This window comes from Taeniopygia guttata, chromosome 12 (genome assembly GCF_048771995.1).
Source record: "Taeniopygia guttata chromosome 12, bTaeGut7.mat, whole genome shotgun sequence".
NCBI classification, from domain to species: domain Eukaryota; kingdom Metazoa; phylum Chordata; class Aves; order Passeriformes; family Estrildidae; genus Taeniopygia; species Taeniopygia guttata.
In genome coordinates, this window is record NC_133037.1 from 17712418 (window position 1) to 17735816 (window position 23399).

Consider the following 23399-nt stretch of genomic DNA (forward strand, 5'->3'; position numbering starts at 1 on the left):
AGGTTAGGATGAATGGGTGAGAGTCCTTTGTGATGTGGGGTCATGGGGCTGGGCAGTGGAGCCAAGCAGGGCTCAGGCTGAGCCTGCAGAGCCTTTCCTGGGGCTTTGCACCCCGGGCTTGGGATGATGCTCCTGGAGAGAGCCCCAAGCCCAGGCAGGGCCACGGCAGCTGCCCTGGTGCCTCTCAGCTGGCTGGTGCTGGGAGAGGGGTAAATGTGGGTTCTGCCTGGATCTGAGGCTTTGGGGAGCTGCCAGCCCCTGGGGGGTTCTTTGGGGGTGCTGACAGCCAGGGATGATGGGGAAGGGGGAGCAGGTCATGCTCCTGACCCCATGGCCAGCCAGGAAGGCAGGGCAGTCCTGCAGGGCAGCCAGGCTGGGCTTGCCCAGAGCTCCCCAGTGTTCCCTAAATTAAGAATGGTGCCAGGAGGAATGCTGGGTGGCTCAATCAGAGCACTCCAGCCTGGCCTGGCTGATCCCAGCCTGGCAACACCAGCCTAAGGCCAGCGAGGCAGGAGATGATGAGCAAACCCAGCTGAGGGGATGCTGGAGGGGATTTAGTCCCTCCCACACTCAAAAAGCACCATCAATACGTCAACCCTCCCTGTCAGACATTTATCAGAGTTATCTTTAAAAGATTCCAGCATGGAAACTCTCTGAATTCCATGGATAATCAGTGTCCCTGCACGGAGACATTAATTCCTGATGTGTAACTAGGGTGTCTCTTGTAAGAATTTAAACTCAACACTGTGTTTTGTGTTTTACAAGGATGTTAAGACCAATTTGTGGTGTTTTATTTCCAGCCCTATTTTGTGTACTTGAAGACAGCCTGATTATAAATACCAGGGAATAGCTGTTTGTGCAGACTTCCCCCACTTTTTCTTTGGGGATTTGAAATTCAAGCAGCATGGCTGTAGTACAGAAAATGCAAATATTGCACTGAAGATGACAAAGAGAGCTAAAATATTACCTTAAAAATATTTACCTGTTTTTTGGAAAAAAAAAAAAAGTCAGAATTCCCTCAAATCAACGAGAACACAAAAGCTCTGAAAACATCTTTATTATCAAAAGTTTATAGCTTATGAAATAAAATAATATAAAAGACAGGAATATTGAATCTTTTCTTATCTCATCATGATTTAAAAATAATTTTTAATTTGGCAGCTTTAAGATACCAATTAGTATTCAAATTTGCAGAATCTTTATGATGTGACTTTTTAAAGATGAAGTATTTCTGGATCAGATTCTAGGATTATTTTATATTTGGAGTTGAGGCAATTTGTGCTACATCCCAAAGTCTGCCTGTGCTTACAGTTCCTCACTGTTGGTGGGCTTGAATTAGAATGAAAAATTATTGCCTGGAAAAAATATTTAAGCACAGAAACAAACCAGAAATACCTTTTTGAACAGGAAGGCATTTTGCACATATGCATATTTTCATATATATATATATATATATATATATAAACGCACACATATATCTCTCTTATTAGAAAAGTAGCAGTTAAACAAGTAATTTTGATTTCTTTCTGTTCTGAACAAGTTCTGCCTTTTCTCTCCAGGAGATGCTGCTCCTCTTGTTTCAATTAGGTGTGGATAATTAATATGCAGAAAATATAGAAAGCATGTTCTAAATGGAGAGTATCCTAATTTCCTGCAGCTTCGGATATATCCATATGAACAATTTAGTTTAGAATTTGGCTCAGAAATCCCATCTGCTGTCTGTCCACAGTGGGGTTCACATTGAAGGTGGTTTTGGATGTGAATTCAGGGGGGATTTCATCCCATCCTTTAGGGTGAAAATAAACTGAATCCCAGAGTTCTGCCCTGTAAAACTGCTTTTACAGGGCCATGCCTATAGTGGGAAAACTTCTTGATGCCTGCTGCTGTAAGACATTATGGCAGAATTTTAACCTTTACTGAGCTCATTCCTCACCCCTTAAAATTTTCCGGCACGAAGGAATGGAGATGAGAAATGGGATGAAAGCAATAAACACTGCAGGTTATGAGGGGATTTTGTGGCTCAGCTCTCCAAATCTTCCCGATCTCCTTTTTTTCCTTGTCCTTTTTCCTTTTTCTCCTTGTCCTGAGTGAGGCAGGGACAGCATCAGGAGAGGCCCAGGTGCTCCAGGACTGGCTCCAAGGACAGTTGTTGAACTTTCTGGGATTGCAGTGGGTTTTTTTTGGTGTTTTGTTTTTTTTTTTTTTGTTTTGTTTTGGTTTGGTTTTTTGGTTTTGTTTTTGTTTTTTGTTTTGTTTAAGGTCCTCAATTGCAAATTTTCTTTATCAGTGCCTTTCCAGATCTGAACCTCTAAAAACTATGAATTACTTTTTAGGGACCTGTTAAATCTGTCACCTTTTCTCAGTAACCTCTCTCTGCAAGGTGGAAAAAGTTGGCAATTTCTCTCTAAATGGTCTGTGTGTGTGAAGTGTTTCAGACCTTGGGAAAGGTTTCTGCTAGCACAGAACACAACCAAAGCAACTGCAATTATCCAGGAACTTTTAGAGAAGAGAAATATTTGTGTGAGTGTGGTCAGGAATCACCACTCCAACCCCTGCTCCTCTTGGGGTTTTAGAAGCTCCAGTGAAACATCTGTCAAGATTTCATGGCAAAGTCAACCTTTTTTCAATCTTGTTTTTGCAAATTTTTGATAGTATTTCTGTTAAATCCTGTCCATTAGAACGTCTTGTTTTAAAGCATCAAAAAAGAAAAAAAAAGGAGAATATTTTTGGAAGCAAGCACATTTCATTTCTATCAGAACACAGTCAGAGGGTGATGGAACAGCACAAGCATCCCTTTCTGAGGCAGATGCCACCTCAAAACCCTTTTCAGTGATTTGCTCTTTTCATCCCTGTGCTTCAGACAGAAAGGGAAGAGGCTCTGTGGATGGGCACAGGACAGACAGCTCGGATCTGATCGTGCATTTGTGAGCGATTTGTTGTTCTCTGTCAATGTGAAACGTTTTGCAGGGCTCTATTTAAAGCCGAGTGCCCGATGAGAGCTGCTTTTTGGGAAACATTTCTTTATTTGTCCGGGTTTCTGTGTTTCCTGGGGCTCTCAGTGATCCGAGTGGGAGCTGAGGAAGTGCTCAGAACCTCCTCTCCTTCAGCTGCACTTCCCAAGTGCTGGAGGTGATGCCTTTTTGGGCTACCTAAAAGCAGAGGCCAGACAGAATTAGGGGAATAAAAGCAGTTCTATTTATTGAAGGGCCTTCAGGTACATCTTGGGCAGATGAAACCCCCCCAAAAATGGACCACGGGTCAGGGGTTTTTATACTTTTATAAGTTTGGTCCATTTGCACATTGGGGTTAATCTTCCAGTTCCAGCTGCAGGTACTGAAGTCACTGACCCCAGGTTTGCTCCCCCAAGTCCCTTTTGTTCCCATCCCTGGGGCTGAGGCAGTGAGGTGTCCTTGAGTGCCAGGCCTGGAGAGGAATTGTTGGGAAAGCTGCAGCTGGCACTGCCTGTGGGGTTTGGAGTTACACACTAAAGAGCTGCAGGGGTACAAATGGATGGAAAATATAAAAGCCGAAATCCTAAAGCATCAGAAATCATCAGGGATTGCTCCATAAGAAATGGGAGCATTCTTCCTGTTTTTAGAACCCAACTGTACCTTTACCTCTGACATGGCTGCTCAGCTGCAGCTCCATGCCGGAGCTCATCCTGGGTCAGGGGTGGCTCCGTGTGCTGGAAAAGTCTCTCCTCCAAGCCGAGCTGCCAAAGAAAGGCTCAGCAGTCTCTGTTGTTCGGTCTCAAGGCAGTTTATTGCAAGTTATCTAAAAGATTTTCTTCTCTGGCTGCTGTGGTTTGCTCACAGCTCAGGCAGAGGCACACACACACCCTGACATCCTCTCTGACTCCCGACTGCTTCTTCTCTCCCTGCCCAGGGCTGCTGCTGTCTTTTATATGATACGTGATAAATGTTTTTCCCCAATACCTATTACCTATATTAAATGGTGCTTTTCTACTCTAAACCAATCTGTGAGTGCCAACATCACCAAGAACATGGAGGTAAGGAAGAAGAGAGAGGGAGGACAGGACAGGCCCAAATCCCTCCATCTTAAAACCTCTGACCCCCATGTACAAAACCAAAACCCCCTGTACAGCACTCAGAAATTCTCCCCTCTACTTTGTGACTACTTCTACTCTAATATCTAAACTTTTGTGACTTCTTCCTGCAAGGTTGGTAAATCGTTCCATGGCTCAAACCCAAAATCACAGCTGTTTCCAGCTGCCTGCCAGGGTCTCAAATGCTTCTGACCTGGGCCCGGAACATCCAAAAATGTCTGAGGGACATTTTGAGTTCTGACAGCTCCAAACTCAGCAGATTTTCCTGATATTATATATTTTTTTCCTTCATCCATTTGTGTTCAAAAAGACAACTTTATCCCAGGAGCTGCAACATTCCCCTCTGCCATTTTTTTTTTCTAATAGCAAGGTTAGAATTCTAAATCAAACTTAATTAAACTTTTCCAAGTGAGTAAATGTCAACATATGGACAGCCACTTCCCTGCTAATATCAAGCTAACAGAAATTCTAATTTCTAATTGGTTTTATTCCTAATGATTTGTTTGCATTGGCACAATAACCTATTCTAAATGTGGTCTTGCCACATGTGATCATGAAAAAAAAAAAAAGGATTTATTTCCCTCCTTCTTTTACTCTGATCTAACCAATGACATTTATTAGCGTTCTATCCAGAGCTCTGGGATCACAGTTCCCTACGTTGCTAATTCAATTTAGTCTGTACATCTTTCAATCAGAGTTTGTGTTTTACATTGATTTTTTTTTCATAGTTATGACATGTAAACAGCCTAATCTGAAGGGAATCCCTTATTTGTGCTGTGTGTTCTTCATTGCTGTCAATTGGTTTTTGATGAAGTCTAAACTTAAAACACTTTCCTGGTAGAGTTTCTGGGGGTATCAAGGCTGGTTGCTGAACCAGATTTCTCAATGTATTTTTATTCTGCACGGGAACTGAGCTGAGGTTGCCCAGCTTTTTTCCATTAAAAACCCTGAGAAAAAGAGCCTAAAACTATTTAAGGTTAAGACCATGTGCACCTGTTCTGCATTCTTGGAACAGTGACTTAAATTTGGAGAATTTTGTAGCTCTATTTTTATATATCCTGCATGAATACAAAGAAAGCTTCAACTTTCACCAGAATTTTCCTTGTGGACATTAATATTTGTACTGAAATGAAAAGCAATGTCAGAAGCACTCGTTACTGACAAATGTATTTTTATATTTGACTTTTTTTTTAGTTTTTCTGCAGAGAGAGTTAAATAATATTAAGTATATTTCTTTATGGAATAGTTGTAGCTCATACTAAGAGCTCTTTTTTTTTTTTGAGAGAAGGTCACTGTAACAATTATCCCAGCACAGCCTTCCTTGCACTATGGAATATATTGTCCTGTAATTTTGGCTCATAGCCTCTCAATTCCTCAAATAATTATTACTTACAGAATTTTAAAGAGGAATTATTTTATCTTTTTAAAATATAAAGTATTTTTTTTCTTGTTTAGCAGTGCCTGTGACGCTGTTTATAGTTGTTATTATGAGGATAAACACTCTTGTGTAAAAGCCCTTTTTCTGCAAATTCCTGCTGGACTGCAGAAATTTAAGTGAATCCAATGCTCTTTTCTAGGTGTTTTGATGAAGATATATTTCACTGGCCATTTTAGAATATGCCCATCTTGATTTTTACCATATTCTAAAATGCTTACACAGAGCTTCTTCTAGACTGAGATTGTATGAAATTTTACTAATAAAAATTGTCTTTTCTGAAGCCTCCCATTCTGAAATCCTTGATTCTTAATTTCCTGCCTTCCTGCGTGGATATCCAGCCAGTCTGTCTGTCTTTAGGACTTTCTCTTTCCTCTGTGTTGAACCCATCACCTTTGGAATGAGAGAACAAATGAGGTCCTGCTCATCCAGCACTGCTTGGGGTTTTTTGAGTCAATTGAGCTTTTTATTGCGATGTGGAGTTTTTAATTTTCATTTATTTTGTATTGGTTTTTGTTTATTTTCATTTTTCATTGATGTTTCATGTTTTTAATATCTTTTATATTGGTTTTTATTTATTACAATCTGGTGTTGCCCCATTGCATCAAAGTCTCCATTCTGTGGGGTTCCCCACACCAGGTCAGCTTTGGGAGCCAATTCCTGACTGCATGACAGAAGTTTAGTCTCAAGCTGGTGTCAGTAACAACACATTGACAACTTATAGAGTGCAAAATGTGCACTTTTTGTCATGTGGGACCTGCAGATTAAATAATTATTTCCTAATGCCAAGTGACCTACATCTGCTTTCTACAAATCTATGCTGGGCTGCAAAATCTGAGGTCCCCCAGATGCCTTCCCTTCATGAGAGATGTGCAGATCTTTGAAAAAAATTTTGGATATTGCTCATCATACATTACCAGGGTGCCAGGCACAACTCAGCTCTCAGCTGGGGACAGCAGGGAATGAGATTTAGAACTTTGGGACAGCATAAAAAATCTTCTCACATATTTTCCAGGAAGACATCCTCCAGAAATATTAATTTTGCAAGTAGGACTCGACGAGGACGTGACCTTGCAAGTCAAGTGGTTGAATAACTGCACTTGAATCCTTGTTAATAAACACAGAACAACTTTTCAAGGTCTGGTTCCTGCATTTGGAACCCATGTTTTACCTTTGGAATATGAGGTTTTATTTACCTGACATCTCTAGCTTGGAGCAATATAAGTGAAGCTACAACAACCCAACATCAAGGTTTTTCTCCTGCAATCCCTAACAACAGGACTCATGATGAAAATTCCCCTTTTTTTGCCTTTCTCTATTTTTTCTCGGGCAAAAAAAGGAAACAAAATTGAATAGAAACATTATAGGAGTTGCTTGGTTCTTTGGTGAAGCGAGGACCCATCCTGCTGCCTGATCTCTCCAAAATGAATTTCCTTGGAGATGCCAGGCAGAGAATCCTGCTTGACACAATCCCATCTCCTGAAGTGGAGGGAACGTTTCAATTAATATCCCTGTGCTATGCCTGTGATCAGGCTGAAGAACGTGTGAATATATATATATAAATCTCTGCTTACAGGGCCCCCAGATTAGTTTCCTTGCATATAGATGCCAAAAAAGTGTAAATATTTAATAGCAAGCTCTGGAGCTGGAAGTTACATAACAAACCCACAGGGACAGCAGCTCCTTGCTTCCCCCTCCCTGCCCCCCTGGAGCCCTTACATAACAAACTGATGGATCACAAAGCAAGGAATTCTAATATTGGGTTCAAAGACGTGTCCAAAAGTGGCTTTTAGTGAATGTCCAAACCCCCTGACCGAGGATGTTTGTAGGGTAATTTTGTCACCCTCATACATCCCTCCTGTGGGGCAGGAAGGAGTGTGGGTTTGGAGAGTCTGTCTGTGCAGACTTCCCCCTCTTTTTCTTTGGGGATTTGAAATTCAAGCAGCATGGCTGTAGTACAGAAAATGCAAATATTGCACTGAAGCTGACAAAGAGAGCTAAAGTATTACCTTAAAAATATTTACTTGCTTTTTGAAAAAAGAAAAAAAAAGAAATCAGAATTCCCTCAAATTAATGGGAACCCAAAAGCTTTGAAAGCATCTTTATTATAAAAGTTAATAGCTTATGAAATAAAATAAATAGAATACAGAAATATTGAATGTTTTCTTATATCACCATGATTTAAAACTAATTTTTAATTTGGCAGCTTTAAGATACCAATTAGTATTCAAATTTGCAGAATCTTTATTATGTGACTTTTTAAAGATGAAGGATTTCTGGATCAGATTCTATTATTTTATAGTTGGATTATTATATCTGGATTATTTTATAGTTGGAGTTTTCCTTGCAGGTAACTTGGAAATGTTGGTCAGGGCTGACTAAAGCCTGGGAGGGAGTGAGGGCAAGGCAGAAATGCTGAAGTGGCAGTGATTTCTGCCCCTTTGCTGAGCCAGCCCTGTGCCTGCTGCTCTGCCCTCGTGGGACGTGATTCAACATCTGCTGATGCATCCTCACCGAGGAGGATTTGGGGCAGGAATGGTGCTGCCAACCACTCCTGGGACTCCTTGTGTAGCAAAAGACAGGACAGCAGGAGGAATCTGCAGAAATAAATGCTGCAGTGTTTGTTACAGCTTTAAAAGCCTTGTTAAGGAGGGGAATTTATGGGTTTTGTCGCATAATTTTCGGGTTATTGTTTCTTTTCTTACACAGCTAAATACATTTGTGAAGTTAGGATCATCAGTGGTGCTGTTGGGAAGCAGAGCTGATGACAAAGCTGAAGTTCGAGCTGCTCAATTTGCTTTAATAACATCAGTGCTGGAGCTGCGGAGAGGGAAAAAATGTCTTTAGAGAAAGAGATTCAATAAAAAAGTTTTTATTGGGGAGCTGTTGTCTTTCTGATGACAAAACCAGTTTGACTGACTAAAAAAATTACCTCTGGGGGTGTGAGGAGATTTTCCTAGGGAATTTAAATGCCACAAGGTATTCTCAGCTTAAAAATAGCAGTGTGTAGGTTGAAATGAGTAGCTGAGAGGTTTGTGCTGTAGGTTGGAATTTAGGAATACAGATGTTCCCAGATTTTTAAAAATGTGCTTTTTCTGATTTAAAAATTATCATGCTGCAGCTCAGGACTGTATAGTTTGTAATTATAATCATTATGTTATTCAAAGCAGCTTAAAGAATCTCCTGATAGCTGTTTGAAATTTTAAGCAGATATTCTTTTTAGCTGCACTGAGCCCATGTGCTTCCTCCTGTATCTGCCCAGATTTGGTTGATATCAGGAGAAATATACATTGAAATGGTGTAAAAGCATTTCAGATCCAACAGGACATGAGCCTGGCAAGCTGTCAGGTGATGCTGTCTGGCTTTTTGTGGACTTCTATTAATTCCCTCTCTTGCTTGCTAGCTTTCACTAAATTGAAATGATTAATAACAGCCACCAGATTATTACCTCATGCTGCCTCTTACTCACTGTTCTTGAAGTGCTTTAACCTGTTCTTGTGTCTCCTCCTCCCCTTCTTCCCCTTTTTACCACAAGCACATTCCATTTTTTTCTGACTTTCCCTTCAATAACCTGTGCCTTTCTTCCTTTTTTTTTTTTTTTCTCTAAATCCTCCCATATAATTAAATTCTCATGCAGAGTACAATTTCTCAGGCCAGTTGTGAATTTTCTTGAGATGAAGTGAACTGCACTCAGCCCAGGTGAGTGTCTGGGAATTTGCTCAGCCCCACAGGCTCCTGGACAGGTTTGGAGCTCTCCAGTCCCTGCAGGGATGGAAATCCAGCTGCTGCCACCTCAGCTGGGCTGAGAATGGAAATTCTGGGCAGGTTTGGAGCCCTCCAGTCCCTGCAGGGATGGAAATCCAGCTGCTGCCACCTCAGCTGGGCTGAAAATGGAAATTCTGGGCAGGTTTGGAGCCCTCCAGTCCCTGCAGGGATGGAAATCCAGCTGCTGCCACCTCAGCTGGGCTCACTGCGTGTGATGGGTGGCAGAACTTCCCTATTCTTCCCTTTCCTTTGGATTTTTCCTTCCTTTCATCTCCCCTCTGTAAAAAACTTTTTCATCAGCTTTTCTGAACTATTTCTGGCCCATTTTTAAGATTTTAAAGTTCTGCTCTCCTTCCACAAGTTCTGGAAATGTCCTTTCAGATATTTTGTGGGCACAAAAGTCACCTTGGTCCCCTTTTGTGTTTCTGAGCCTTTTTTGGAGGCTGTGCTGCCAGGTTCTCCCTCTCCTGGGAAGTTCCAGCTCACCTGGGTGCTCCTTTTGGTATAAGGTGATCCATTTTAGGGCTCCATCTGCTTTTTCAGTGCCAAAGGAGTCCCAGCCCTTTATACCCTTAACTTGCATGTCTTCAGCATCTCAGTTTCAAGCCCTGCACATTTTCTGTCCCCAGAGGGTCAGACTTTGGCCATGGCACATGGGAGAAAAGAGCTCCACGTTTTAAACTTGTTTACCTCTCTGCATTTGGATTTTCTGACAGATAGAGCCTCTGTTAAAGGTAATTTAAGATGAGAACATCACAATTCTCTGTCTTGGAATAAAACCCTGCCACAAATCACATCTGCATATTAACAAGTCTTTTGTGGTGCTTTTCACTCGGTGCATTTCAATAAAAGCTCAGGCAGATTTTTGGGTGGCATTGAGAACTGCCTGCTCTCTGTGAAAGCAGAACAGCAATCTTATACCTCAACATGATTTTTTCAAGCTTATATGAACATTTAAAATAAATATTAGGTGCTTTAAACTCGATTTTGCTACTTAGGTGTATTAATATGATGTATTTTATTAATATTTCTTATTTTCTCCTTTTCTGTAAGGTCAATACTGGGTCACATTACACTGAAATAAGTACAGATAATCTAAATATAGGGTTAACAAGTTTGTGTCTTTTCCCCCTATAAATGCATAAAGTTTCTCTCTGTAAATCCATGTAAGTCTTTCTATAATTTCTAGAAAACAGTAACAGCAGAAAAAAATATTTAAAACCCAATTGTTTTTCTGTAAGTATATAAGATAACATTAAACAGACTCAAGCCAATGGAGATGTAGGCTTCCTTTATTTTTTTTTTTTTTCCTATTAAAAGGAACACCTCTAAAACAGTTTGGAAGCAAGAACACCACATAATTCAAGTAAAGGTTTCCTGACAGCTGGTTCATCTTGTAAAGGGCAGAGGTTGCATTTTAAAATCCTGCTTTTCATATTAAAAAAAAAAAAAAAAAAAAAGTCTTCTTGGAAATCTTGCTCTTGTAAGAAGCAGTTAGTTTTCTGCTACAGTTTATTCCTAGAAAAAGAACACTTTGCATTAATTTGTGTAGCACTTTTATCCCATCTCCTTTCTGTGGAGCGTAAAATGCAAAGAAAAAATTTGGGGAAATTCTGATGGTCTGATCGACTTCTCACCTGGGCCAGGGGATCCTCTGGGGTTTTAGAGAAGCCACATTGAATCTCAACAATTAACAACTCAAAAATCAACTCAGAATTTCCTCCATCCCTCTCAAAGAATTCAGGTTCTTATGAGGTCTGGCAATTAATTCCTCTACTCCTAAAATTCCTTCCTCCCTTCAAACACCTCTGCTCCACCTGAATTTATCATTGTCAGATGAAAGGAACAGAAAATAAAATTAAATGCATTTAAAATTTTGTTGTTTTCATTGGGTTGTGGAGGATTGTCTCAGGATTTTGAGTCATAAACATAATTTTTTATTCAGTGTGGAAGCTTGTCAGATTTAGGGACACTTTCCAAGAACTTGATCTAAATTCAATCTGTTTCCTTCAGATTTTCTTTCATTGTTACAAACAACTTTTTTCAGCTGGAATAAAACAAAGTTTTCAGCTGAAAAGTGAAATATTTTATTTGGTTGTGCTTAATCTACAAGGTATCTACAGATAAGTCCTTTTATGTTAATGATAATATTTTGTATTATTTGCATGTTCCGTGGTACCATTTATGTCAACATGGAGATCAGTTCTGACAAGACAAACACAAAATTAACCTCGCTGCTCAAGTCAAGGAGTATATTTATTTTTTTCCTGATTTTGCCTAATCAAGATTATTTTTTTTAAAACTGAAGAGTCTTGGAAATATTACTCTGCAGCAGCTCTTCGTAATTTTGTACAAGCTGGGCTAAATTTCAACCATCTGAAAAGGAAATAAAATCAGTGTTTGACTGTGGCGAGACCAGGCTATGTTTCTTTTGTGAGAAATAGAAGAGGAGGTTTGCTATTAAAAACCAGAATATTCATCATATTTAATTATAAGTCTTATCTAATAAAAAAAGGAGAGTGAATTCTGGTGTTACATCTGCTGAAACAGAAGTACTTGCACTAGGAAACCATTTAAAACAATCAAGACAAAACCGAATCTGCTGATTTGGAAAGGGAATCTAAAAATCCAAGACAGCCAAGTTGAGATGATTAAGGTTAAACAGAGCAAAATTCCTTAGTCCTTCCCAAACCCCCTATTCTGCTGCAGGGGGAAGTTGCAGGGTTGGATTCTGAGTTGCATTTGAGGCTGGTAATGAGCAGCTGAAGGCACTGAACTTAAAAAGTTTCTTAATTTCTTCCTTGAGTTAATTTCTTAATTTCTTCTTAGTTTCTTAGTTAGTTTTCTTAATTTCTTCCTAGTGAGGTTCTTGTGCTGAAGGTTTGGGTGGGCCAGCAGTGGAAGGAGATCCCTGCCAGGAGATCCCTTGGGAGCAGCCTTTGCCTTAGAAACTCAGTGTAAACTACAGAGAACTTGGCTAAAAACTCCCTTCATTTTTATTTTCTTCCTCTCTCAGTGGCTGTTCAGACTCATCTTTCCTCCTTTGACTTTTGGTCGTTTTGTTATTGTTCACATGCAAGATTAATTACTCAGCTGGTGAATGGATTATGATGCTCCAGTTTGTAATTTAAATACAGAAATCAATCTGGTTGTAAATTCTCTCCAGTGGGAGGTGATGAATAAACCAAATTAAACTTCAGTCAGAGGTGGAAGTGAAGCTGCTGAAGCCCCTGGTACCTGGGTAAGGTGGAGAGGTGATGTCAAATTCCTGCCTGGTCCCAGTCTTCATGGAAAATTGGAGCAATTCTTCCCAGATCCCTCAGGAGAGGAGGCTCTGCTGGCCAGGCTGAGTTCTCCTCTCTCCCACCAGCTGGGATTTCTCTGGATTGTGACTCTGGAATGTGCCCTTGGCTGTCCAGTATTTCTCCCAGATGCCCTTAAGTAAGAAGGAGAGCTGTGCCATTTTTCTTTAGTGAATATTATCTATTTAAATTTTTATTGCATCCAACTTTGAAATAAATAATTAGCAGATGTATATAAATTAATTCAGAATTAACAATTCAGAACAGAGTGGTTCTCTTAATACTGTTTTGCTTTTGGCAGCAATAATGTACTTGCAGTTCTAGAAGCATCCCACTGCATTTCTCTGTGGGGAAGACTGATGAATTAATACTGGAATTGTTTTTACTCAGTGTTCCTTAATACATTCATTATCAAATTGAAATGCTGAGAAACTCAGTTGACCCCAGTATTTTTTTAATGAGTGTTCCCTGTAAGTGTGTTTAGTTGAGAACATTTAGAAATTGTGTTGAAAATTGTTAAAAAATATTGTGTTAAAATGGTTTATATTAATCTGGCAGGGTGTTAATGTGAATTTAATGCCATTGCTTTGCATTATTTAATGTCATTCATTGTTTTAGTCCTTCCTGTCACTTTCAGTATTATTCTTATTCTTATCCTGCAGGTTTTGGTGGCTCAGGTGAAGCTCAGAGTCCTCTATCACATAGCAGAATTTCTCCTTACTTTTGTTTAGTCCCGGTTCAGCAAGGATGGGTTGCTCAGTATAAAATTTAAAAGGATTAAGATTTCTGTAAATTTATTTCCTTTCTCTTTTCCACAGAAAAAAATTTTTTTATTATTATTTGTCCTTTTCCTCCACTCTGCCACATTTCATCAGGAGGCAGTGCTTGGAAAAGCAGCTCCATCCCCTCCCCTTTATTGTAAATGCAGGTGAACCCAATGGGAAGAAATGATGATGCCTGATTCAATTCAGAAGGCTGAATTATTTCTTTATTATAACTATGTTAAAATACATTAATATACTATATAAAAGGAGGATACTAATATTACATACTACTTTCTCTGACTCTAAAACAACTCGTGACCCTCTCCCGACAGTCCAGACACAGTGGACTGGATTGGCCATCAGGCTCAAACAGTCCTCACCAGAATCCAATCAAGCACTCACTCCAGGTAAACAATTCTCTAAACACATTCCACACAGGAAAAAAAAACAAGGAGCAGAAATAGAAATTGTTTTCTCTTTCATTTCTCTCTGTGCACCTCTATGAAAAATCCTGAGAGGGAGAGAAATGTGCTTTCCACACCCCTTGTCGTGTCACAAATTCCATTTCTTGTGGTACATCCAACACTCCCAAAACTGCTCCTTTCCATCTCTGCAGGGTGTGGTACTGCGACAGGAGGCGCTGAGGATGAGGGGGAGGCCGAAGCTGGCTGGATTGAAGGTGCTGCCATCCTTCTGTCTGTCATCTGTGTTGTCCTGGTCACTGCCTTCAACGACTGGAGCAAGGAGAAGCAGTTCCGGGGGCTGCAGAGCCGCATCGAGCAGGAGCAGAAGTTCACCGTGGTGCGAGGGGGACAGGTCATCCAGATCCCCGTGGCGGAGATCGTGGTTGGGGACATTGCACAGGTCAAATACGGTGAGTGCACGGCCTTTGGGCCCTTGGTTTGCTCTGCTGGCCCTTCCCAGCAGGATGGACACGCTCCACTGGCAGCGTTATGGCAGGTTTAGATGGCAGAAAAGTCACTCTTGGCCACGCTGAGGTGACACCTGAGCTGTCAGGGCAAAAGGAGAGCAAAATAAAGACCTGCTGTAAAACTGTGCTAAGAAACCAATTTAGTTAGTGTAAACATCTTTCACTGACCAGGAGAAGGACCGGTCAGTTTTCTAGTTCCTTCCAGTTTTCTGTATTTGTTCTTCCAGTTTTCTTGTCCTTCCAGTTTTCTGTATTTGTTCATACAAATAGAGAAGTTTATAAATTCTCTGTCATGGAGAATTACATTATTCAGATTTATTTATTTTTATTTCTGTCTGGTTAGGGGCAAGAGGAAGTGTTTTTAAATGTTGTGTAGAAGGGAATTGGGCTTCTGTGATCACCTCACAAGTTGCTTCAGACCCAGATTGATCCCCCAGATCAGGTGCCTGATAATTCCATGCCATAGGGAAAGCCCTGTGCTCCAGTGGAGTGAAAGACTCCTGCAGGAACTCTGGGTGCTCTGGAGCGAGTTGTTAATTCCAGCAATATCCCTCTTCCATCAGCCAGCACATTTCTCCTGGACTTACCTAAGGGCTCCCTGAGGGGGAAGGGGAAAGGGCAGCTCAGCTGTTAATTAGCTGCTGTTAATTCCTATGCAGTCTGATGGAGAAACCGTCAGGTGATGTGAGGAGAACTTCCCCCATCATGGAGATGCCCACTGTGTGTTAAATGTGCTGCATTTGGACTCTGGGATAGCACGAAGCAGAACATGTTTGCAATAAAAGGCCTTTCCTCGTTGGATTGCAGTACTGTGGTTCATGTGGACAGAATCAGGAGTAATTCCTCCCCTTCTCTTTCATTTCACCTTTTTAATGCAATTAATTGTGATTTTTATAACAAAACTCATAATGCAATCCTAAAAGCAATCTCATGGAGGTTTTCCATCGCCACGTTCTGACCACAGGTGACCTTCTACCTGCTGATGGGATATTTATTCAAGGAAATGATCTCAAAATCGATGAGAGCTCCTTGACTGGAGAGTCCGACCAGGTCCGCAAATCCGTGGACAAAGACCCGATGCTGCTGTCAGGTAAAACCTGCCCCATCCCCCTGCCCTGCCCTCTCCAGCTGGGCACAGCTAAGGCTGGGCTCTGCTGGGTGCCTCTTCTCCTGGGAAAGCTGCTCTGGGAGCGTAGGAGCCAATGGCACTTTTTGGAGGATATTTTTATCCGCCTTTGTCTTCCAATTCAGGAGAAGATTCCCTCAGAACAAAGCACAGGGATGCAAATAGCAAGTCCTTAATTAAAAGGTATTTGGAAATTGTGGCACACCTTAAAGGAAGCTCTGATAAATTTCTGAGGAAGGTTTCAGCGCTTTTCCTTTCCAGCTGAACCAACCAAGTCTCTGCTGGCTTTTAAAGATATTTTCTGATCTTTAGGTTTGAATTGAATTGATTTTGGTTTTTTTTTTTTTTGACCTAATTTGTGTATTTGTGATGTCTTGCTGAAACTGTTTTCTTGCAGAAGATAAACTCGATTAGTGACAATATTTCTTTTAAAAAGAGAACCTGATGGATGTGCTGCCTGAGGTTTGTGCTTAAGCATTAATTCTTGTTTGAGAATAATGCACAACAGGGTTTATTTTGGTTACGTGGTTATATGCCCCTCAATATAGCTTTATAAAGTGCAGCAAATCTCTCTCAATACAGTCAGAAAACATAATTTTTTACATTTATTTTAGCTCTCAGTAACCTTTCTTGCCTCTTTTCAGGCACCCATGTCATGGAAGGCTCTGGGCGGATGCTGGTGACTGCTGTGGGGGTGAATTCTCAGACTGGCATCATCTTCACTCTGCTGGGAGCTGGGGGAGAAGAGGAGGAGAAGAAAGACAAGAAAGGTAAGTCTCCCAACACCAGGATGCTCCAGAGAAAGCTCCTGGGCTTTGTGCAGCCAGAGCTCTCCTCCGCTTTTGACAAATAAATGTGATTTTTCAAACTGCCTTTTTTTTTTTTTTTTTTTATGACACATTTTTATCATCACATGTCACACAGAAAAACAGCAGAAGCTGTTAGCCAATAAATCCATTGGATAACAAGATGTTTTTCCAGTGTGAAACTGCAGGCTCCCAGTCCATGCTGAAATGCAAGGGAACAGCTGGGCATGCTCCAATTGCTGTGGCTTCTCTACATGAATCCATGCTCACCTACAGTTTGCTAAGATTTTGTGCTTTTCTATCAATTCAATTCTTTTTCCCCAGGGAAAAAAAAAAAACCCTTGGCCATGGAAATAGCATCTGTGTTGGAGCTTCAGGACTGAAATAAAGATAAGCTCTGGCTCTTTGCTAGCCTGGTTGTTTAATGTCAGTGACTGACTTGAGAGGCATTTTAATTTCTTCAGGTGTAAAGGTCGAGCTAAGAATAGTAAAAGCCAAGAATGTAGCAGTAAATGTTAGCAGACAGTTTTACTTTCATGTCCTGCATCAGTTAATGAAATCAAGAAGCCTCTTTGGGCTTTTCACCTTATTACAGTGTGATGTCATAAGCATTTGCTAATTTATGGGATGCACACTAAGCAGAAACATGATTTAATGTCTGTCCTTGCCAGTTTTTCTTCACCCAGTCTTGTAAATGGTTCTGCTTCCACAATTTCATTCCAAGTCTGTCCTAAGAATAGTTGTCTTTCAGATATGATTAAGGGCCAATTAATACAGGTTTTTCAGACATTTCTGCTCTTTCTAGTGGTTTTCACTATTAATAAAAAAAAGAAGATAAAGCTTTACTGAACATTTTATTTGCTATCTGTCAGGCAATATGATTCCACTTTTTTTTTTTTTTTTCCATCTTTTTATATGAAGTTGGAGATAGGAAGGCCAAATTCAAGTGGTTTTTAAGACCTACAATTTCCATTTCTGAGTATGTTCAACAAGTGTCTGCCTTTGACTCCCTGCTGCTTTGAGGAAATTTCTTTTTACTAAATGAAATGTTTACCATTTCATTTCTGCACAGAAATACACAATAGCTGCCAGGCATGGGGGCTCCAGGAGAAGTAAAATGAGAAGAGACTGAAACTTCACAAAGCAAAACTCTTTCATGCCAGACTAGTTTTGAGCAGCACCTTGGGGTTTGCTTTTGCTGTCCTTCAGGGCCTTTGTGTGGTCTGGAGGAGAGGAGGAGCAGCTTCACCCCTGTGTGATGTGAGAGTTCCCTGGGCTGGGTTTAACTGGGCTGGCCTCCCTAGGCTGGGCTCAGGACACTGGTGGCTCTCTCAGGTTTCACTGGGAAGAGCCTGGAAAGGCAGGAAAAAAGAGAAATCAGGGCGTTTGCACCACATTGTGGTTGTAACTTAGCCAAAGAGAGAGATTCTTACAGAGGTGTGCTAGAATTTGGATGCAGACACAGAATTTAATTGAACATTGCTCTGTAGAAACAGCTAGAATATAAAGAACCCATAAAATAGAGAATTCCTCCACATTTTCTGATGCAGTTTTGTGCTCGTGCCTGGGCAGAGCTGGGGGCAGATGGAGGCACCAACTCAAAACCTCTGGTACATAAACCTGCAGTTCTCAGAAATCCTGCCCCTTTCAGTCCGTGTGGGTGTGTGCTTTCATTGTTCATTAACACTTTAAAAATCATCATGCAGGTGTGAAACAGGAGGAGGAACAGCAGCTTCCAGGTAGAGTAAGAATTGTATCCCATCCAATGGTGCAAATCAGGGGGGAACTGCTGATTGAAATAATCATCTTTGAATCAGTCAAGTTGAAATTTAAAAAAAAATTATTTCAAATCAACAAGATTGCTGGTGCCAAATCTTCTGGTGTGCAGGCGTTGTTAGTGTTGCAAATCTTCCCGTTCAGCTGGAATAATCAGCTGTTCTCCAGAAGTAAATTGCAAAGTATTTAATGTGGAATACTTGATTTGCTGTTAGCAGCTCTTGCTGTGCTGGTTGGGGTGGGGATCCAAACGGAATAAAGAGCAAGGACGAGTCACCAAAACAGTTTAAGTCGTTGCCACCACAGTAATCAAATTTGCAATTGAAATTTTCCTGAATGCAGTTGCACAGGGTGTGTTTTTAAATCCTGGGAGCTGTTTATTTTCTTCTCCCAATTTGCCATTTGTAAATAAAATCAGCCCATTCTTCTGCAGTACCAACCCAGTACAGCACAAAATAATCCCTGTGAGGCAAGGACCGGAGCAGCTTGAAAGTCTTGGTCAGGATTCATGGGAGGACTTGGTTCTGTTGTGAGAAATTCACCACCAGAAACAAAACAAAATAAGTTTCAGCTATTATTTGCAGAGACTAATTTTATTGAACTTTATTATAAAAAAACATAGTAAAATGATAAAACCTTCTTTAAGCTTTTCACCTTCCTATGAGGAAAGATTTCTTGTCCAATTTTCTCTAATATGTGAATAATAACTGAAAAGAAGAAGAGGTTTTCTTTTCTGATTCTTCCTTCATGTCATCACAAACCAGGAAATGTATCATGTCTGTTATCTGGATTTAAAATAACCCCTTATTCTCCTCAAGACTATTTTTGCCTTTCCCATACAAAACATAGGAAAATTCCATGTTTCTACTCAGATCAATGTGCATTTTACCTGGGTGATGGCAGGGCATGGATTGAGCCCTGTTAGACTGGGATGCACCAGTGATGATCAATCATAATGTGCAAAATTATTTAAAACATAAAATAATTGCTACTGTACTATGTAGAAGTATGTACAGATATTGTTATAATACATTTTTAAATGCAAATTTTAAAGCTACACATTCACTGTGTAAATTAACTCCAAAGGAAACATTTCAGCCACTTAAAAATGCATAAATTACATTAAAGTACAAAAAATAAGATATAAAAAGACTAAAGAAATGCACACAGGACAGTCTGTTCTCACCAACTCCCTTAACTTTGCTAAATGTGTTTCATATTTATCTTTTGTTATTACTATTGTTATTATTATTATTGCTATTATTATTTGAGTTTTCAGCTTACTTTGTAACTCCTTCCCAATGCCACATTGCTTTGGAAATTTGTGTTAATTAATTTCAAACTCTTTGATTTTGGGAGCAAACAAAGCCACGAAGGCTTTTCGCTCTGTCACGTGCATTCATTCGCGTTGCTGTTATTATTTATTTATTATTTGCTGTTTTGTTTTTGTGTGTTTTTTTCGTTTGTTTTGGTTTGGTTTTGTTTTTTTTTATCCATTATTGCTCAGTAGATTCTTCCCATCCCTCCTCCCACCCTCCTCCAGCCACAGATGGTGCAGCAGGTGCAAATGCCACTGATAATGCAAATGCCAGCTTAGTCAATGGTACGTCACAACCCCCGGCTTGTGTGATTTGATGGATTTCTCTCCTGACTGTGTCAAATTCCCTCTCCCCTGGCTGCCCTGCACAGATGTTGTGTGTGTGTGAGTGCACTCTGAGAGATCCTGCTCCACATGCTCTGCAGGAGCTTGGCAGAGGGGCCACAGGGGTGCTGCAGCTTCATTCCCACAGAATTCAGCCTGGCAGAGCTTGGCACTGGGATCTGTTTGCCATTCAAACTGCAGCTAAAAGAAGCAGTTATGTCAGGCCAGTTTCAAAACTTTTGGGCAGATTCGCTCGAAGTTTTATTATAAAATTTCATTATTCAGCACAGATCTGGAGAGGAGCAGCATGAGAAAGGGATTCTCTCTGCTTCTGTTTTTCACTCCTAATTCCTCACACAGTTCTGAGAGAGGGCTGGGATCAGAGATCTGCCTCCATTTCAACCAATGCTGTGTTAGGAGCATCTGTTTTCAGCATCTGTTTCAGGAGGGACCAAGAAGTTTTGTGGATATTTGTCTGAGCCCTCAGTGACTTTCTCCAGAGCCTGCCTGTGCAAACTAAACCCAAACCAAACCATTCCTGCTGCCAGTTTTGACTGTGTCCCAGTACAGATTCCTGACCCTGCTTGTTAGCACACAGATATTTCAGAGTCTCTCCTAATAGTCCAATTCCAGTGTTAAATTGGATTGAATAGGTCAATATTAGTGTAGGCATGAGCTGTATTTTGCTGCTAATCAGATACATGAGCCTTTATTTGCCAAGCAACCTTTCCTTCTTGTGCAGAGCCAAAAATACTGAGTAAAGTCGTTCTACTTCACATTGGTGAAAGAAGACTTTTTGCCATGCAGGTTGCATTTCGCATGTGAAATGAGAGTTTCTGACAGCAATATCAAGTGCTAAACAAGGAACAAGATTTACTGCTGTAGGATCTTATTTAAAACAGTGACACAGGAAATCTTTAAGCCTATTTTCAAATCATATAAAATAAACATATAACCAAATTTAAAACCTATTCTGGAAAACTAGGAATTATAATCCCTGCATCTCCTTGCATGGCAGGGACCTCCATCATTCTGGTTCCAGATTCCCTAAAGATCAAGAACCAGGGAATGATTGTAAGTGTTTTATTCTCCATTGCTGTGGGGGTGCTGCCTGGGCTCTGCTCAGAGCTGGGGCTGCCTGGTAAATCCCTGCTGTGTTTGGGCTTAATGCTGAGCTTAATGAGGAAATTGAGTTCCAGGGGATATTAGATCAGTGTCGGAATTAGGGATGTGGTTTTCCACCATCCTCTCTCCAGTCAGGAACAAAAGTTACTGCCCATGTTTATCCTGGAGCTGAGAGATACAAGCTCAGGGCTTTGCAGTGTGCAGGGAATTTTTTGTGCAGTTAAGGATGTTTTGGATTTTAGCTCCTCTGAGATGAGGCAGTGCAATTATTCTGCTGCTCTTTGATCAACAAGGACAGGAGAGGCTTTCCACAATTCAACTGCTCAGAGAATCAGACAGGCCAACATAGGTCTGAGTGCTTTGGAATTATCTGGGAAATGGGCAACGCCAGATTTCTGGTAATTTCTCAGTTAGAACTGCTGATTATGATGAGTTAAATAGTGAAAATATAGATATGGTTTGGAGGGGAGAAAGGAAGGAGAGGATAAGTTACAGCACAAGCACCACAAATTCATCTGCATATTCTTCTGGTCTGGATGAAATGAATATTTTTTTTAAATCTGAAAATTCTTCCTGAGGTGTGACTGGAAACAAGAATTTTACCTAAAGTAATACCTTTGTGTAGATAATACCTTTAAATAAGAATTAATAATTGTATACTTGAATAAGTAGCAAGCTCAAGAAATGTTATTGCTTGAAAAATCGGCCAATTACATTTCAGATAAAACATTTTCATTCTTAATTGTCAATAATTGACACAAAAGAAAGACTTTGTTGTCAGCCTGTGAGCCTGTAGTGATAAATTCATTTACTTTGTGACCCAGCCTAAGTATTATGTGCTGTACCAAAGGAACTCATAAATTTTTATAAATGTTGAGTTTTAGGAGTTGAGATCAAAATAAAGAATTGTTGCTGATCTCATTGTCAGAATGGTGAACAATACATTCAGTTTTTGAAAGGTTGCAAGTTAAGGCCATAAACAGAGCAGAAAATTTTGCAGAAATGTAGTAATTCAGGAAAACTCATTCCAAAGTATTATGTTTAGTAAAGGTAACTTTAAAAAATGAAAATCAAGGAAGCAACAATCATTGTTTACAGCTTGTTTACCCCAAATTTGATTTCCTTCTAGTAGCTCAAATTACCCCAAATTTGATTTCTTTCCAGTAGAGCACTGCCACCTTCCTAAGTCAGGATTTCCAGGGTGGGTTGTTGGGGTATTTTTGGCTTTTGTAAGATAGAGAATTTGCTACATAAATGTGTGTTCATAAAATATAGAAAAGGTATAGAAATGGCTTACCAGAGTCAGAGAAATCTCTGCTGGAATATTTTACATCTACAGCCAATCCCAGTGTAGGTACTGAGCTACTTCTGCTCCTGCAAAGCAATTTGCAGTTTGAGCTTACTTTTAAATATTATTTTTCTATTTTTAATGCATTTAAAAATTTATATGTTAATATATTTCTGAATTTTAAGGAAAGTTATTTATTGAATGCATAGAAGAATTATCTAAAACGTCCTGCTAACACAGTGGTTCCCTCTCAGCACTTGGAACACAAGTCCATTATTTTCTTTGGTTGATTCCAAGCACTTTTTCCAATTTAGAAATAATTTCCAAATGAGGGAAATAATTTCCAAAACATTGATAGGAATTTGTTGTTCTGTGACATTGTCCTCAAGGGCTGCAGCAGGTAAAAGGGAGGCTTTCCTTAGGAATTTTGTTTGGTGAAGTCCATGACTTTTATAGTAAGAGTTTTGTCAGTAAAGGTGTCAGGAGTCCTTTCCAAAATACAGGAATTGTAGTGAGGCAAAGGCATGTGAAAAATATTTATATTTAAATTCAGAACTTTCAAAATCAGCTGCAGAATACAGATGTTAGAAATGATATTCTAAAATTTCTGATTTTTCATCCTTGCTTAGAAAAGCAATAAAGAACTCAGATGGATTTCTCCAGCCCAAACAACATTCATTTTATTTATTACTCCAAACAGAAAACAAAATTATTTTCAGAATTATGTAAAAAACTATTTTATTTTTAAAGTATTATTTCACATGATGCTATCAAAATATTAATAAATACTCCTCCTTTTGACAATTCCAAATAATGCACCAAGGAGAGGAGGATGGGGGAGTATTTGGACCTGGAAGGAGGAAGGATCTCTCAGCAGTGGTGATTCTGTCACCTTTCTTTCTGCCTTAATTTCCCTGTCCATATTTTATACCAAAGTGCAGCCTTAAAATTATTTGGCACAGGAGGATATAAATAGTTTACAGCTTCCTTTTCTTTATCTTCATTACTCAAATTACCTTCTCTTTGTTATTCTGTCTAAATAACTAAACTGTAACTACCTCTGATGACTTCCCCCACTCAATAACCTGAATGCAGTAGATTTAAGAGTATTAAGAATGTATTTTTTTTAAATATCTGAGTTTAAACTGTTGTTAATGATTGTTTATTTTGTGTACTGTTATTTTCAGGTAGCCAGTCAATTCTTTTTGTAATTTATTATGATAATTATGCTATTAAATAGCAAATATATCTTAAAAGTTCATATTTTAATTTACAAAAAAAAATTATCTCTGTGATATGTTTGCCAGTTGGGACAGCCACGTTTGGGTTTTGTTGGTGATTTTTATATTTTTGAAAGTTGAATATTGTTCAAT

The 23399-nt window shown here is 39.8% G+C and overlaps 1 protein-coding gene across 24 annotated transcripts in view; it reads left to right on the forward strand.

The window, feature by feature from the left end:
* Positions 1-23399, forward strand: part of ATP2B2 (ATPase plasma membrane Ca2+ transporting 2) — a 399432-nt gene that overhangs the window by 292942 nt on the left and 83091 nt on the right. For 19 of the 24 annotated variants that reach the window (XM_072934741.1, XM_032750663.3, XM_072934737.1 and 16 more), the window contains 3 exons: positions 13949-14206; positions 15228-15353; positions 16034-16159. In XM_072934741.1, coding sequence (XP_072790842.1) covers positions 13949-14206; positions 15228-15353; positions 16034-16159 — 510 coding nt within the window. Of the gene's footprint in view, positions 1-13948; positions 14207-15227; positions 15354-16033; positions 16160-19481; positions 19575-23399 lie in introns of all 24 variants that reach the window. The other 5 variants (XM_030283550.4, XM_072934746.1, XM_072934736.1 and 2 more) reach the window with 1 other exon arrangement.